This window comes from Protopterus annectens, chromosome 4.part1 (assembly GCF_019279795.1).
Source record: "Protopterus annectens isolate FY-2018-M chromosome 4.part1, PAN1.0, whole genome shotgun sequence".
Taxonomy (NCBI): domain Eukaryota; kingdom Metazoa; phylum Chordata; order Ceratodontiformes; family Protopteridae; genus Protopterus; species Protopterus annectens.
In genome coordinates, this window is record NC_056734.1 from 995,696,391 (window position 1) to 995,714,642 (window position 18,252).

The 18,252-nt window shown below is 42.8% G+C and overlaps 1 protein-coding gene across 5 annotated transcripts in view; it reads left to right on the plus strand.

Moving 5' to 3' along the window:
* Positions 1-18,252, plus strand: part of LRCH3 (leucine rich repeats and calponin homology domain containing 3) — a 3,082,729-nt gene that overhangs the window by 2,682,405 nt on the left and 382,072 nt on the right. For all 5 annotated transcript variants that reach the window (XM_044070695.1, XM_044070696.1, XM_044070697.1 and 2 more), the window contains one exon: positions 16,641-16,753. In XM_044070695.1, the coding sequence (XP_043926630.1) occupies positions 16,641-16,753 (113 nt within the window). The remainder of the gene's footprint in view (positions 1-16,640; positions 16,754-18,252) is intronic.

Below are 18,252 nucleotides of genomic sequence, written 5' to 3' on the forward strand. Positions count from 1 at the left end.
GCCCGGAGCAAAAGCAGTTTGCAAGTGCTGGTCGGCCGACTCCTGAGATTTTCATTCCGAATCCAGAACCAAAGTCGTCTACAAAGCTAAGTTCCCCATTGGGGAAACTTCCATTCCTATTGTATCCCTTGCCTAGGCCCAGACCACGACGTCACTGGTTGTCGGTTTTGTGCTAGGCTTAACAAGCGCACTATTAAACGTCGGTTTGATTTTGCCCAACATTATTTTGGCAGAAAATTCAATTACACCATGCCGTCAGAACTTCCGACGACCAGAATACATAAAAAGCACAAAGACAAGGACAATCATCCGAGGCCCAAAACTGGCGACGAAGCCTCTTCTAGGCCAGTCGCCGGTTCCCCGGTTTTCAGCGAGGTGCCTTCGCAGCCCCTGACGACCGTTTCTTTAGAACCACAGGCCGCCTCTGACTCCCACTTGGAGATGGCTGGGCCTTTGGATGCACAAGATTTTCAGTCTACTGAGACTAACCCTTCAGAGGGATCCGGAGTAGCTGAACAACCCGTAGCTTCAGAGGGTGTTTTCAGACCTACTCAGTTAACCATTAAATCTTCTGCTAAGTCTAAACCTTCTTTAAAAACAAAGAAACAAATTCAACATTCACCAGGACAGGCCTCCATGCCCAAGAAACAAATGCTCAAAATGGCCAAAGACCTAATCACTCTGATCAGGGGGTCCCATCCCGCTCCTGACAAAAGGCCTTGACAGGATGCAGACTGTGACTCATCCGACCAGGTATCCATCTCTTCAGATTCATCCTTAGACATAGGATACTCTGTACCCCCTTATGAGGATTCTGATGCTGAGGAATCAATTCCATCAGCCTCTCCACCTGAGGACTACTCCTTTGGGGAAACCTTACATACCATGAGGGAGCATTTCCATTGGGAGGGCCAGGATTACTCAGAATCCAAGAAAAGGCTCAGAGACTTCCTTTTATTACCTCAACACAGACCCCTTACTATTCCGCCAGTGTTAGATATAGTGGATGATGTGTATACTGAATCCAGCTTAAATCCTGATTCTTTACCCTCCAGCCCCAGTTAAGCCAGACAGATGCTACAGAGTCCCTGACTCTCACAAATTTCTTTATAAAAGCCCTGTTGCTGACCCTGAAACTATTTCTCAGGGCCTCAGATGGGTTAGGGCCTCATCAGCAAAGAATCCAGTCCCCCCTGACAGAGATTCCAGAGCATTAGACAGATGGGGGAAGAAAGTATATACATCTGCAACTTTAGCAATGATTAAATTGTTAAGTTTAGTTTAAATTGTCAGTTTCACATGCTAAAATATCAGCAATATTTAATGTCTCAGTTGAAGCAAAAAATGCTTCCAAACACAGATCCTCCTAATTTTAAGGAAATGCAGGATTTATTGCATGCAGCTGAAGTGGAAAAACATACTTTGCAATGTGGTTTTGATTCTTTAGAGGCCTTCTGTAGAGCAGCAGTTGTTACAGGTTCTGTCATTAGTAGACATACTTGGTTAAAAGAACATACATTACCAGATCATGTTAAAGCAAAATTATTGGCTGCACCTTTGCAGCAGGATGTGTTATTTGGAGTTAAGGCAGAAGAGGTATTAAAGAAAATGGAGGATAAGGCAAAATCTATGCAAATGGTGAAGGATTTCTTACAGGTTCAGCCTCCTCGATTTAGCAGAAATTGGCCAACAAAGAATTTGCCCTTTCCAATTACAGACAGACCTCAAAGGGGCAGATACAGACATCCAAGAGGTAGAGGTCAACCACAAGGTCCTTTCAGGCCTCGACAATGGGGTTCATCAACCCAGAAAGAAGGGGAAGATAGGCCCCAACCATATAAAATACAGCCCCAATGACTTCCCACTACCGCTGCCAAACAGTTCTCTCTTGGCAGCCCCCTTGGGAGGAAAACTGGCACTTTTCTATCACAATTGGCATATGATCACCAAAGACAAATGGGTTCTCAACTTTGTATCTCAAGGTTACAGGTACCACTTTCACACTCTGCCAAGGTTAAAAGGAATGCCAAATCTGCCACCAAATCAATGGGCAGAGGCTCAAAAACAAATTACAGCACTCATGGACATGAGAGCTATTCAAAAGGTACCACCTCAGGAGCAAGGACAAGGATTTTACTCAAGACTCTTTCTGGTTCCCAGAAAGGACAAAGCCTCGAGGCCCATTCTGGATCTTTCTTCTCTAAACACGTACCTGGATGTTCCAAAATTCAAAATGTTGACACTACAGCAGCTTCTTCCCATGCTGGGCAAGAAAGCTTGGCTCATAACTTTGGACCTCAAGGAGGTGTACCTGCATGCCCCTATCAGACAAAACTGCAGAAGATACCTCAGATTCATAGCTGGTTCAATGCACTACCAATTCTCTGCACTGCCCTTTGGCTTATCTACTGTGCCCAGAGTCTTCACAAAGTGCCTGGCACCAGTAATTGCATTTTGCAGACAGAAAGGAATTCAAATTTATCCATACCTGGACGACTGCCTGATTCAAGCAGAGAGCAAGGACATTCTTCTAAAGCATCTGGCGTTTGTAAAAAAGTTATTAAGTTGCCTAGGGTACACAGTAAATGAAAAGAAATCAAAACTAGTGCCCTCACAAGAGATAATATTCCTGGGTGCCAGCTTGAATACAATGGCCCAGATGGCTTATCTCACGCCAGACACGTAAGGACAACTGACTCAATATTTTCAATTGATGGCAACAAGGACCCATCTCCCTGCAAGAAAAATTCTGCAGGCCTTTGGTTACATGGCATTTTGCATACTACTAATTCCATATGCCAGACTGCATATGAGGAAACTACAATGGTACCTAAAGAGTGTCCAGTCTCAACACTGTCAAAGTTTGGAAACAGTAATACCACTGCTTCCTTGCCTTCAACAGGAGTTTCGATGGTGGGCTCAAGCTTGTCACCTCAACAAGGGACAGCCTTTCACTCAACCCACAGCCAGGCAAACACTGACAACAGATGCATCGGATTACGCCTGGGAAGCACACATGGCAGGAAAATGTATTCAGGGCAAGTGGCCCGCAGAACAAAGGCATCTTCACATCAATCAAAAAGAGATGCTAGCTGTACAAAATGCCCTTGTAGCTTTCAAAGACCTTTTCCATCCAGGACAACTACTACTAAAAACAGACAACACCACAGTTATGTGGTACATAAACAAGCAAGGGGGCACTCACTCTTATCCCCTCTGCAGACAAGCCATGATCTTGTGGAACACAGCTCTAACCTATCAAGTTAATCTGCAAGCACAATTTCTGCCAGGAGAGAAAAACACACTGGCAGACGACTTAAGCAGAAACATCATGGATCCCCACGAATTTGAATTGAATCCACAAATATTCAGAATGTTAACACAAAAATGGTGGAGCCCGGACATGGATCTGTTTGCATCCCCAATGAACTGCCAGCTGCAGAAATTCTGCACAAGGACTTACTACCCACAAGCATGGAAAGTGGATGCCCTTTCATTCAGCTGGAAAAACCTACAAGTATATGCTTTCCCACCACTACCTCTCCTTCCAAAGGTACTCATAAAAGCCAGGCAAGAAGAGCCAAAGATGGTCCTGATTGCCCCAGACTGGCCACGCCAGCACTGGTACCCAATCTTAAAGAACGTAGCACAAGGACCACCCTGGATTTTGCCTCAAATCCCACATCTTCTGACTCAGCACAACAATCAGATACAGCCAGCTAAAGACTTTAAACTTGGCTGCATGGAAGATTCCTTAGTCGAGCAAGCAATGCTTCTCTCCAAAGCTGTTATGGATGTCATTCTGGAGGCCAGAAGGCCTAGCACCAGGAAAGCCTATTCGGATAAATGGAAGAGATTCTGTGCCTGGAACCAGGCTCACAGCCTATTGACCCTCTTTTCCAAAATATTCCTCAGATACTACAATATTTAACTGAGATGCTGGATAAAGGCCTCTCTTTTTTATCCATCAAGATCCACGCCTCTGCCATCTCTGCTCATTACAACACGGATCCACCAATTTTCTCTAATCCCTTGCTAAAACAGTACCTCAGAGGGGCTAAAAACATAAGACCGCCCCGTAGAGCACCTACTCCAACTTGGGACCTCAGTTTCGTGTTGGAAAAATTAACTTTACCTCCTTTTGAGCCAGCTAACACAGCAGATTTAAAATATGTCTCTTGGAAAACTGCTCTGCTCCTGGCAATAACATCAGCACGAAGCGTTTCAGAATTACAGGCACTAATGGCTGTGGAACCTTTCATCATTTTCCACCAAGACAGTTTGTCTTTAAGAACAAACCCTACTTTTATGCCAAAGGTGGCATCAAATGTGGCTCTAAACCAAACTATTCACTTGCCAACTTTTTATCCAAATCCACAGAATAAAGGGGAGAGACTTCTGCATTATTTGGACTTAAACAGGCAGTTACGCTTGTACTTCGACAAAACCAAAGCTTTCAGAAAAACTGAGCAATTATTGGTAGCATATGCTGCAGGAGCACAGAGAATAGCCATTTCAAAACAGACTATTTCAAAATGGATAGGACACTGCATACGTTTCTGCTATATACACCATGGGAAACCTGTACCTAACAGTATTGGGTCTCATTCCACCAGGGCAACAGCCACCTCAACTGCCTACCTCAGAGGAGTACCTACCAAGGACATTTTGGAAGCAGCAACTTGGAGTTCTGTACATACCTTCACCAACCATTACAATCTGCCTCTATGCTCTAAGTCCAGAGCTGACTTTGCCACTGCAGTGTTGCAGGACCTTATAGCCACCCCTAATGCCTTATAGAACCAGCCACCCTACCTCAGCTTTGGGATTCTACCCAAGTGTAATGACTGCAGCAGTGTAACATGAACATAGTACAGTTTTGTACCTACCATAAATGTAGATGTTCGAGTGTATACACTGCTGCAGTCCAGGTTACCCTCCCTTCTTCCTCTCTTACTTGCTGGTACACACCTATGTCCTCTACCCTTTACTACCTATGGGGAGTATTTGCTGGTAACTGAAAGTTGTTTATTGCTTTTCTTATGTATGTTTTATTAGCAATTTGAATTGCCTACCTTTTTGGGGGCACCTGACATCTGGGGCAAGAAAAACTGAAGAAAATGACGTCTGCTGCATCTTATATACCCCTTTCACACTGACGTCAGGGAAGAAGCGACAGCAACCATCGCTGGACTAAGACTTTGGAACTCAGGCCGACTGGGGTACTGCCTGACGGCAGGATAACCCAAGTGTAATGACTGCAGCAGTGTATACACTCGAACATCTACATTTTTGGTAGGTACAAAACTGTACTTTTTTCTTGAGTACCATACCAGTTATATACTTGAATTTGTGAGTCGCTTATTTTCTTTGCCAATGGCTCTAAGTATAAGGCAAATAAAGGAGAAAGAGGATATCCCCACTTGGTTCCTCTATTCATGCCCTCCCACCATGATTCTTGCCTCTGACCCTCCATGTATCTTCATAATTAACTCCATTCTGTCAGGAAACACAAATCTTGCCATTGCCCTAAGCGTAAAATCCCAACTAACTCTATCTAATGCTTTTGTGCATCAAGACCACCAACAATAACAAGGTCTCCTTGTACTTTGTTCCCTTTGAATTGTCATTGTTATGTTAATATTGTGAAATGTTTGTCTCCCCTATACAAAACCACATTGATCCATATGTATCAGTTTTTACAACACCCTGGTGATTCTCATAGCTGTTAAAGAAATAAATGCTTTATAGTCATGGTTCAAAATTGAAACTGGTCTGTACCCCCCGACCTTGATCTTGGTGAAAGTGAGTTTTCCATCTTGTGTTCTCTGGAAGACCCCCAGATTTGAAGAGGTCCTAGAGATGAAGTGACAGAGGAGGAATCTTGGCCCAATGACCCCACTTCCCCTGAGGAAGAGATCTTCCAAGAGGCTTTTCTGGTGTGGTCTGCCCTTTTACAGGTTGGTTGGTACCCCAGTCACTTTTGTAGTGCAGAGAGCATGGAATAAGCTTGATGTCATTGAGCCCATTCTCTAACAAAATTCTCTGGCCCCTGAAAGACAAACAGTGTTGGAACCAGGGGTCCTATGATAATTCCATTGTTTTGTCAGCTATCCTCAAAAGAGAGGCTTCTGAGGAATCCCAAGTGATCTACCCTTCAAAAAAGGAATCTAGAATTACACATTGCTTGGGAATGCAAGTATACACATTGAGTGCCTCCTCCATCAAAGCTCTCAACTACTTGATGTTATGACCAAGTTTCAGAAGGATCTAGAAGACAAGACACCAGGAACTTTACAAAAACTTACCATTCTGTGATGTATGTAAACAGACAGAATCACAAGTGGCAGCGATGAATACTGTTATACCATTCTCCATGAGAATTCTGCTTAATGCTCAAATCATACAGTGAAAGCAGCAGGGTCAGATTGGTCTATATTGAAACATCGAACGCTTAAAATAGCGAACGATGTTTCATCGACGATTTTTCACTGAAAGCTGAAAATGTCGACACCTCAGAACAGCGATTTCTTTCCTAGGGAAAGAAATCGCTGTTCCAACCAAAAAAAAAAGCAGTAAACACTTCCAAACACATACACATGTACCTTAACCCTAAATGTAAGAGTGTTCAATCTCACTGTTTGTTGTTACACACGGGTTTGGAGCCGATCCTCGGCTCCGAGTCGGCCGAATTGCAAAGTTCTGAATCTCAGAGAAGCTCGAGACCAGCCCATATCCCACAATCCTCCCTGCCATTACCCAGATCTAGTTTGCCGCTGCAACAGATCGGATCGAGGAGAGCTCGGACCAGATAGAAAATTGAGATTTGCTTACTATTTACAGATAAGATACTGATTTTTTCCTGATATAACCTTATATTTCTTAGATTGTTATAGAAGTGCTGTGTGTGTGTTTTATATATATATATATATATATATATATATATATATATATATATATATATATATATATATATATATATATATATATACATACATATATATATATATATATATATATATATATGCCCTTTTTTTTCTTCAGGCACCCTTTTGTGGCCTAACCCTTGTTCTTTGGGTGTGGTTTTGTGAATGTCTTCTTTTATATAGCCCTTTCTCCATATCTATGTACATATAGGATTAGCAGTTTTTCTATACTTATTAGCTATTGTTGTTTTATTAGTATGTCAGAAAAAGCTAAATCTGGCTTTAAAAGATGTCAGTGTGGGCAGAAAATGTCCATTACTGACAATCATGCTTCCTGCGTCTACTGTCTTGGCCCTCTCCATCTTCAAGAGGATTGCTCTATTTGCCATTTCTTTAGCGGGAGGGTCATGACAGATAGGCGCAGGAAGCTCATAGACAGAGGGTTACTGAAGCCTGCCTTTCAAGAGGCTTTGGACAAGTCGGATCAGGTTTCTAAATCCTTGAAGGGGTCGAAGATGTTGGAGCCCATGTCATCGGCTCCGAGTTCATCTTCTAAGGTTCGTTCGCCGATTCCACAGATCTCGGGGCCGAGCGTTGAACATTTATCTTTTCCTGAGCCCCAGATCTTGGAACCGGTGTCGGAGCTGCCACCACCGTCCATTCTTCGGTCGGTGCCATCTTTGGCTCCTTCGACCTGTTCTTCCAGACCTTTATCTGAGACAGAAACTCATGGAAAACACGGCCGTTTCCAAGTTAATTGCAGTTTCCTCCCAGTTGGTGTCGAAACTAGAAGGCCTCCGCATATCTCCAATGGGTCCTCCTTCGAGACCCATCCAGATCTCGGAGCCGGGAGAGGATGACCTGATGATAGTGAAGCCCTCGGTGCCGAAACCGTCCATTGCACGATCGACACCATTGACTTCGACTTCTTCGGAACCGATAGGGGAGTCACGGAGCCAATGGTCTCTCCTCTGTTCCGGGACCAAGAGTCGTACCAACCTGTCGGAACCGACTCTCCCTCTCGGGGGCCTCGGCACAGACTGGCTCGGCTCCATCCTCGAGGTTGGAGTCCACGGCACCTGGGTCTGGGATGCTCCCGTGTTCTTCGGAACCGGGGGAGCCCTCGGCCAGGGGTTCGGGGGCCTTTGACCTTATGAGGAAAGTATTGTCTGCACAGACAACCACATCATCAGGGGAATCTTCTCCTTCCCCAAAAGGGCCGCTTTCGGTTTCTGCTCCCACGATCCATCCCAAGCATAGAGCCCAGTTGCCTCAGCCACCCCCCAGAGGGTTCCCCCTGTTCCTTGGAGGCCTCACCAGAAGCCCCCTCTGATGAGGTCCCGAGGAAACGGTTGTGCAAGAGGAGGCACATAGATTCCCCACAGGAATCTCTAACGTCTGACACCGACTTGGATGAGGCAGAGGGGTCCCCCAAATCACCCTCGGAGGATGTGTCTTTTGCAGACATCCTGGAGATCTTGAAACAGAGGGGTGATTGGAAATCCCTAGCCCCCACTGAGGACGCGTCGGTGCTGCTGAAGGCTTTTGGGGCTCAACCTTCTACCTCCTGGGTGACTCCGCCCTTCGATGAATTAATGGATTTGATTGCTCGAAGGGCATGGGAGGCACCTGACACAGTGGAACCAGTCCCTGGGAAACCAAACAAGTTCATCACTGCCCCCCAAGATAAATCTTATCTCACCAAGGGAGTTCCTGTCGACACTATGGTGGTGGCGGCGGCAGCCACGAAAAAGTAAATGTCTGAGTCTTCCTCATCTGTTCATCCTCCTAATAAGGATTCTAGGACTATGGACAGATATGGGAAGCGCGTTTTCAGTTCAGCGACTTTTTCCATGCGTTTGCTAAACTATTTGACTCACTTCACACATTTGCAGAGGGATCTCATCAAGGAGCTGACAGATACCCTCCAGGGTAACACAGATGCTGCTGTTTCAGAAAAAGTAACAGCACAACGTAAAACCCTCACCTCCATAGTAAACTCATCCATGAGGCTCATCTCGTATGCAGGCGAGGGATCGAGTAGAGCTGCAGCTTCAGCGATTGCTCTACGAAGACAATCATGGATGCGGCTGTGCTCCTTTATGGAAGCCTTCAAGTCTTCCTTTGCCAATGCCCCTTTTGATGGTGCCACACTTTTCGGGCCCAAGGTTTAGGAGAACTCTCACTCAGTGCGAGCAAGAGGGAAAGACCCTGTCTGCTGTCAGGGTCCGTTTTTCTGCTCCTACTAGACCGTACCCCAAAGGGCAACGAGGTGGAAAAATGTGGTTCCGTAAGAATCTGGGATCTTTCCAGACCACACAGAGTAATACTCCCTCCAGAGGCAGAGGAGGGGGTAGAAATGGAAGACACCCCCCGGCAGCAGAGGGGGTCCACATAACCAAGGCGACAGGGATTCCGTCCCTGGGAAGCCTTTCCAGCACTCCTGAAGGGAGGCCTGGCTGTCCTGCTCTGGAGGCAGTCGGGGGTCGCTTGGCTTTATACCCACTGGCCTGGCTAAACATTACTTCGGATTCTTGGGTAAAAAGCATTATAACCAGAGGATACAAAATCCCCTTCACATCAACGCCACCTCTACAAAGAAAGTTTCCAGACGTGCCACCCCGTCTGCGAAATCTAGCAACTGTAGAAATTTCAAAGCTGCTCGAAAACAGAGTCATCCAACCAGTCCCTGTGGACCAAAGAGAATTTGGAACTTACTCAAAGTTCTTTTTAGTTCCAAAAAAAGACAGGGGACTGGAGACCGATCTTAGATCTCAGCCATCTCAACAACTTCGTGAAGAAGGAAAAGTTCTGGATGGTCACGCTTCAATCGATCCTTCCATTCTTACAGAAGGACGATTGGATGTGCTCTGTAGATCTCAAAGACGCGTACTACCACATCAAAATGGCCAGACCATCCAGAGATCACTTGCGCTTCCGGCTGAGAGCCAGTCACTTTCAATTTCGAGCTCTGCCCTTTGGACTCACCTCAGCCCCCAGGGTATTCACCAAATGCATGGCAGTAGTTGCGTCTCACTTGAGACGACAAGGATTCCAGGTGTTTCCCTATCTGGATGACTGGCAACTCACCGCCACCACCGAGCGTCGTCTATTGCAAGCCAGAGACTACACAATCAGCCTTTGTTCCCACTTAGGGATTTCCATAAACTTCGAAAAGTCTTGCTTATCGCCCTCACAGTGTATTTCCTTCATCGGAGCAGACCTAAATACACGTTCGACACTACTGAAGCTCCCTCCAATAAGAGCCTCAACCCTCAAACAGCAGGTTCTGCTTCTTCTCGTCTGCAAGAAAGCCCCAGATAAACTGGTGTTAAAAGTGTTGGGACTGATGGCAGCCGCACTAATTGCAGTCCCTATGGGAAGGTTACACATGAGGATCCTACAATGGCTGCTCTTCGCGCAGTGGTCATAATTAGTGCTTTTAGTTTGTCTCCATTTGTGTTGTTATTTAGTGTACAGACTTTGTTACGTATTCTGCACACTAACGCAAGTTGTTTATGATAGTCTATTTGGTGTATAGACTTTATTTCGCTTTTCGCACACCAATGCATTTGGATTCAAGTGTATCTAGCGAGCGAGTGTGCAGGAAATGTTACTGGGACTCCAGTTTTAATGTATTTGTTTTTACACACACTACGTTTCAATAAATCAGTTTTACAATATTTTGGACTGGCAATGCTGTTTAGAGGAACAACAGGAATTATATTGTCTACAGTCGCAGAGTCTTCTGTTACAACTAGTAACATTGTTCAGCGTAAGGGCAAATTTTGCTACTAAAAGTTTGGCCATATAACGAAACCAGAAGAGACACTACCAGGGGTGTTCGAGCAGTCTATAGAACTCCCTACCTTTTTCAAAAACCATCGTAACAAACTGGAGTATATGTTGCACAAGTTGGATGTTCACAGGCAATTAAGATTTTATTTGGATAGGACCAAAGATTACAGGAAAACAGATCAGCTCTTCGTCGCATTTGCAGACAATAAAAAGGGCATGGCAATTACTAAACATACACTATCTAAATGGCTTGCTGACTGTATAACATTTGTATACTCTAAATCAAAGCAATCCTTGCCCACCAAACCTAAGGCCCATTCTACCAGATCTGTCTCCACTTCCTTAGCTCATGCAGTTCGTTTGCCTTTGGACACTATTTGTGCAGCAGACACGTGGTCTAAACCACATACTTTCATCACTCAGAGTGGACAAAATTTCCAAGGATAGGACATCATTTGATTCCACTGTGCTTAAGAACGTTCTTCCATGAGTCACTCGGGGTGACGGAGCTAGGGACGCTACCCATGTGTAAGAACAAACGGCGAGATTGAATTGAACACTCTTACATAAAGAAGTTATGTCCTTACCATAACGTTCCATGTAGAGTGTTCATCTCGCCTTTGTTCTTACATTCCCTCCCCCCCCCACGTGTTTGGAAGAACTGGTAGGATTAGTCTCTGATCGACGTGTCTTGACCCCTTCCGGGGTATATGCTCCCGTGTATCATGGGATATATGTTTAGACCATTAGTTATTGCTATGGTGAGAGAGTGTCTCAGAATGGCTGAAGAGAGTGTATACTTCTAGCACCGGAGGTGGGAGGAACACCACATTTTGGACAACCCGGACTGGATGCAATATATTTGTTACTACACTCGTTTTTTAGACGATGTTTTCATCCTTTTTAAAGGGGATGTACAGGTGGCGGAATTGTTTGTAGACTACCTTAACCACACTACAACTTTCCTTAAGTTTACATACAACTTTTCGAGTGAAGGGATTGATTACTTAGATGTGAAACTAGTTAAAGACAGAACCAATTTCAAATTCCAGTCGAAAATTTTTAGGAAGGAAACATACGTCAACTCCTTCCTTCATTTCTCGAGCTCTCACCCTTTCAAGCAAAAGAGGGCCATTGTCAAAGGACAATTAGTCAGAGCAGTAAGAATGTGTAGTAAGCCATCTGACTTTTCAATTGAATGTTCATTTCTAAAAGATATGTTCATCAATAGGGGATACCCTCAGACCTTAGTAGATGAATTAATAGAAGAGGTAGAACACAAGAGAAGCAATGGGATTTATAAACCATTGCTTCACCAAGAAGCTCTGGTTTCACTAAATATAGGTGAAGAAATGACTAATCCGAGTGTTGCTACTAGTGCCAATACGGGTACCAATGACTCGTTGGTCCCTATTTCTTTGAGTTTCATTACTACATTCAACAATAATTCTAAACAAATTTTAGAAATTATTCAAAAAAATTGGCATTTCATTTCTACTAATCCCTCCCTAGTAGATAAACTGGGGATCAAACCCCGGATAGTTTACAAAAGAGGAATTAACATCAAGGAACTATTACAAAGGGACCTAGGGTCTAATCCCTTTAATAGACTAAAAGGTTCTTATACCTGTCTGTTTTGTAACTGGTGTAAAGTTATCCGCACCGGTAACACATTTTGTATAAGGGATTTCAAATACGATATTAAATTTAAAATCAATTGTGAAACCAAGTCAGTTATTTACATTGCTTTTTGTGTTTGTTGCTCAGTTTTTTATGTCAGTAAAACCGATAGAAAACTTAGAGAGCGTGTTTATCAACATTGTTACGCCATCAAAAACTGTAAAAGTGACAATGCACTGGCTAAGCATATAATAAATAACCCAGGACACAGCTTCCAATTTATGGGCATTGACCATATGCCACCCACAATCCGTGGAGGCCCTTTATCACTCTTATTGGAGAATCGGGAGCTTGAATGGCAACTTAGATTAGATGCCTTCAACCCTCCAGGGTTAAATGAGAGTTGTAACATTGCCCCAGTATTGAAATACAAGGCCTATCTAAGGCGTTAGTTGTCCCACTTCTTACATGATATTCAATGCTGGTTATTGATTCTTTACTGGTTATTAATTCCACATTAAAACAACTTGAGTATTTTCAACAACTCTTAAAGTGAATGTTTCAAGACCATTTTGGTCTTTCATAAAATTAAGTGAATCGTTTTACATTTTTATATGTATTATTTCCATGAATACATCATGGGAATATTTTTGTTTTATTTTATTAATATGGGGTGTTTATGCGTTCTAGCTTTTTATCAGCTTTTATACTTATTGTAATTATTGCAAGTTTTTTTGATTTGTTGTATTTTTGGTACTTTTACGACATATCATAATATTTTTAAATGTTATTGTACAAACTCATTGTTTACAGAGGTATTTGCCCTTTAAGGATTTTTGTTTTTTTACCATTCCTTACGGTTACTAGGAAGTGATGTAATATGTAGTAATTACGTGTATGTTTTAAATGCTCAAAAAGGTTTGGCGCCTTTTTGAACATTTTTTCTCTGAGGAAGCTTCTCTTACTGAGTGGCGAAAACGCTAACTTTATTTTAATCAATAAAACAGTGTTCAGGACTCTTTGGTTTGCAGACTCTTTGCTGTTCCGAAGAACGTGTCTCCCGTGTATCATGGGATATATGTTTAGACCATTAGTTATTGCTATAGTGAGAGAGTGTCTCAGAATGGCTGAAGAGAGTGTATACTTCTAGCACCGGAGGTGTTGGATCTTTTGGTCTGGTTTGTTTGCAAACTAGATCTGAGTAATGGCAGGGAAGATTGTGGGATATGGGCTGGTCTCGAGCTTCTCTGAGATTCAGAGCTGTGCAATTCGGCCAACTCGGAGCCGAGGATCGGCTCTGAACCCGTGTGTAAGAACAAAGGCGAGATGAACACTCTACATGGAACGTTATGGTAAGGACATAACTTCTTTTTATAACTCCCCAAAAAAAACAGTAAACAGTTGAAAACACGTATGCACGTAACCCAACCATACATCTAATGGAAAAATAAAAGTAAACATTTTAAAACATATGCACTTACCTTAACCCGCACCCTAACCCCTAAGGTCAGTAATTCTTGCACATTTACGCTCGGGAGCTATACTGGACAAGGGGCCACACTACAGTGCAGAACACAACAAAGCGATCAAGGTACTTCTTTCCCAGGGAAAGAATTTGCTGAACAGCCGCTTCACTGTTTTTGCCTGTTCACTCTGTGTCGACGAAAATTCGACAAAATGTGTTTTCGTTGTTCTAATAGGAACCCGGGTCAGACGAGCTTGACTTGTGCTTACTGGATTTGCAGAACACTTCAGGGCATCCTTTGACAATGCCACATATAGTAGAACCTTTCTATTTGGATCAAAGGTGAACGATTGGCAGAGTATGCAAGATGGCAAAATGCTTATGGCTGCTGGAGTAAAATTTACAGCTCCACAAAGATCCTATGGCATGAATCCTAAGGGAAGTAAATTCATGGATCAAGAAATCCCAACAACCTCAGGTACAGTAGTGGTGTGATAGGATCTCCTGCATGCTTGTGGTTTCTTCACTAGATGCCATTTTAGAAGCAGAGATGGTCTGCAAAACCATTGATTCAATGGCCCTTGCTTTGGAAATTGATACCAGAATGCATGAGGGCTTTCCTCAGTTGTCCATTTCTACATCTGAATTCAGTTGGTGGTCATATCTCCCTACATGCAAATGCATTTTGCAGAGCAAATGGACCACAAAGATCAGATAAAGAGGTATCTCCATATTTTTTTCAGAAACTGCACTGCAGCCCACCTGTACTTTACCAGACATCTCACCCTGGTAAAATAGTGTGGGTACTGCAAGAGGTCATAAACCTCCTACCAAAAAGACATACCCAGGAGGTCCTGGTAGACAAGGTAGGATCTAGATTTTAGTCCAGGTTTTCCTTGGTGCTGGAAAAGATACAGGACTTCAAGGTAATACTGGACCTCAGTTACCGAAACCTGTACATATTAAAAAAAAAAAAAAAAAAAAAAGATGACATTCCATGTGGTCTCAATGCAGCCATTTTTTTCATGTTTGTAGGAGGGAGAGGGAGACTTGATGTGCTCTTTGGATCTCCAGTACATATATCTACACACAAAAATAGCAAAGGTATCTAGGATGTTCTTTCATCTGATGTTCTTTCATCTTTAGAGCGAAGCCAGCATTACCAATTGAGGTCAATGCTATTATGTCTCACCACAGCCAGCATGGTGTGTACCAAATGCTCAGCTGTCATGGCATCTCATCTAGGATTGTTGGGAATAAACATCCTTCCCTGCCTGGATGACTGGCTCTTAGCTGCCACTTCAAGGGTGTCTGGAAACTGAACAAGGACAAATGGCACAAATTCTCTTTTTGGGCTACATGGTAAGAACCCTTTACAGCTCTAATCCCTGCAGTTGTTCTTCTGGTCAAAATTTTTGACGAGGTTTGTAGTTTTTTTAGCAAAAAAAAGTTCACCTTGCAACTAATTCAACCTTTCACGAAGGACTCTGTCGCACTTCACTGGATTAGAGAGTTTAGAAAACATTTTTGAAGTGAGCTGTTTTAATAATAATTCCATTCAAAGATGCAGCATCTAATGGAATTTTAACCTGGTATTGGAAAAAAATAGCCACTGCATTCTTTGAACCCGCTGCAAAGGCAGCAGACCTTAAGTACTGACATGGGAGATTTTGCTTCTGGTAGTCTAGACTTCATCAGAGACTCCGTGTTACATGTGTTGTGTTGTAATCCTCCTAACATAATTTTCCAAAAACAGAGATGCCCGTAACCCAGTCTTTATGCTGAAGGTATTACCTGGCACTAACATCAGTCAGTTTATAAATCTTCCAGTTTTGTTTCCCCTCTTCAAACACTGGAAAGTATAAACTATGTTGTCTGAAGTCCATAGATAATTAAAATTTTACTTTAGCTGCACTAAAGATATAAAACAAAAACATCAGCTTAATTTTTGTATAGTCTGATAAGGGGGAAAAAAAACATCACATTGTCCAGGTGGCTACCTGACTGTATTATATAGTCCTACTCATCTAGTCAAAAACTTCAGCAGGAAAGAGCAATGACTATTCTTGACAGATCACTGGCTAATTCTTAAGCTTACTTTAAAAATGTATCCGTAGATGGCATATGTGTTGCTGCTACATCGCCTTAGCTGCGCACCTTCACCAAACACATCAAGCTGGATGTTATTTCATGGTCAAGAGTCTCCTTTGGGACCTCCATTCTTTGTGATATCCTTTCATGTTGCTACCCAAGCATGTTTGGGGCCTTGATCGTACTGTTGCAGTGTAGGACTCGATCAAGTAGGATATGAAAAGTTATGTACTTACTGTGGTGATATATATTCTTGAAACATCTCTCTGTACTGCAGCATACCCATCTAAAATTGTCGTCTCAGTATTGACATAAATGGTACACTAGAGGTCAGTAAGCTGTATCCCATGTGAGGGGGGCGCATATTTTTATGTTTATACTTACATACGTTTGTCCACTCGTTTTATAAGAATCCGTGATGGGGCCCTCAGGTCCCTGTTTTTTCCCATTCTGCAGCAGGTAAACTCCATCTGGAGAGAGGGAGAAGAGAGAAGCATTTTGGGAGGGATGGGAGAAGCTCAGGCTTCTGGGAGATTCTGAAATATGCTGAAAAGATAATTTGCTGCAGCTACCAGTCCTAACATTGCAGTGTACAGACATGTAACAAGATCATCTGTCATTTTGGTAAGTACATCACTTTCATATTTTGCTCATGTGAACTTGATGATTGTTTTTTATCACCTAGTTTTTGGTGTTGCATTTTTGATTAATGACTTTTTCCCTTTCTTTTTTTTTCTTAGTTGGTACGTCCTCTTCTCCAGCAGCTTTAACATGCAACTCAGGAGATGTGCAATCCAGGCAAAATACCAGTGTGTGTGATGGAGAGGAAGAGCTAATAGAACAGCTACGAAAGGTGAGTTTTACTTAATGATTACTTGTATTCCTTTAAACAGTTGTAACCATTTAACCTGTATATGAAATAATGATGGTTTTGATTATTAACATAACAACTGACAACTTTGGGGGAATTCCTAGATGGCTTTTCTCTGGAAAGTGATTGAGCTCTTCCAGAGAGAAAAAGAAAATAGAATTTATGGAGCCAATTGGAAGCTGACAGTTTGGGTAAAATTAATTTGCTGGTTTGTCACTGAACTGCTTGGATGTCTGCAAAGAAGAAATCTTGAGAAAGTAAGAGAAATTCAACCAGAAAAGAAAAAGAAATAGCTTTGGTGGAGAAGAGTCTTGCAGCTGTTCAGCAAACCGTAAAGATTCAGCTTGTGTTTTGACAATGTCTTCCAGTAATTTAGAGGGAAAAAATAAATCAGATGCATTCAGCGGTACCAACAATCAATGAGAAACTGGAAGAATAAAGTCAAATGACAAATGGCTGGAAGAGAATAAAAAAGCTTTATGCAGCTGAATATTCAGATGACTTGATAAAACTACAGAAGTCAGTGGTTGAAGTGAAGGAAAGACTGACTGAATAGGAGGCTTCTCAAAAACAACTCACAATAAACAGTACAGTTGAAGCCAGAGCACCCAAAGAAAACTTAATATTTTCTGTTATGCCAGGGGAAACTGGATGAAACAACCTTCATTAATTTTAGGAAAGTACAAATAAGCATCTGCATTGATATTCTACAGCAGGGTGTGTTAATTGAAAGGGCACACCATGCATATGCTCCAAATTTGCTCATGCGAAAGAAGCAAAGACTTGTAGTAGTAAAGATGTAGTCATGCCAGCAGAAAAGCTGCTCCTAATAAAATTGTGGAAGAAGGGAAAAATGTTAATAAGTGGGGACACCAGATTGTTTGCATAACATGATTATTCATAGTCCCCCAGCAGAAGTGAAGTTGAGTTTATCCCTGCAATTAGAGGGTTTTAGTATAGCCAGCTGTTTTTGCAGTATTTTTTCTGTAGGCTCAAATGCATTTTTGGATGCAGGACAGGGTAATGAGCGGGAAAAAAAGTTTACCCAACAGAAAGTGAGCAATCCAAACTAAACCCAATCACACAATTTCTCCCCCTAACTAAACTTTGTCCCTCCCACCTATTAGCCCTCCCTCTTTCCACAATTCACCAACCCACCTACTAATTTTCAGCATCTCGCACCTGATATTTTATTTCTCCCTATCACTAGTTTTCCCTCGTGGTGGTGCTGCGGTAGCATTGTCGCCTCACAGTAAGACATTGTCCTGTTCGATTCTCAGCTAGACAGTCTTCTGTGTGGAGACATGTGTGAATGGGCGTACCTTCATTGAAGGTTGTGCGTCAGGGCCGGCAACTCTGCATGTAAAAATCTACTGCCAATCATTAGCGGACCGGAGTTCCGCTGTGGCGACCCCTAACCGGGAAAAGCCGAAAGACACAACAACAAATAGTTTTCCCTCTGTGCATTTCTTCCTTTTTCT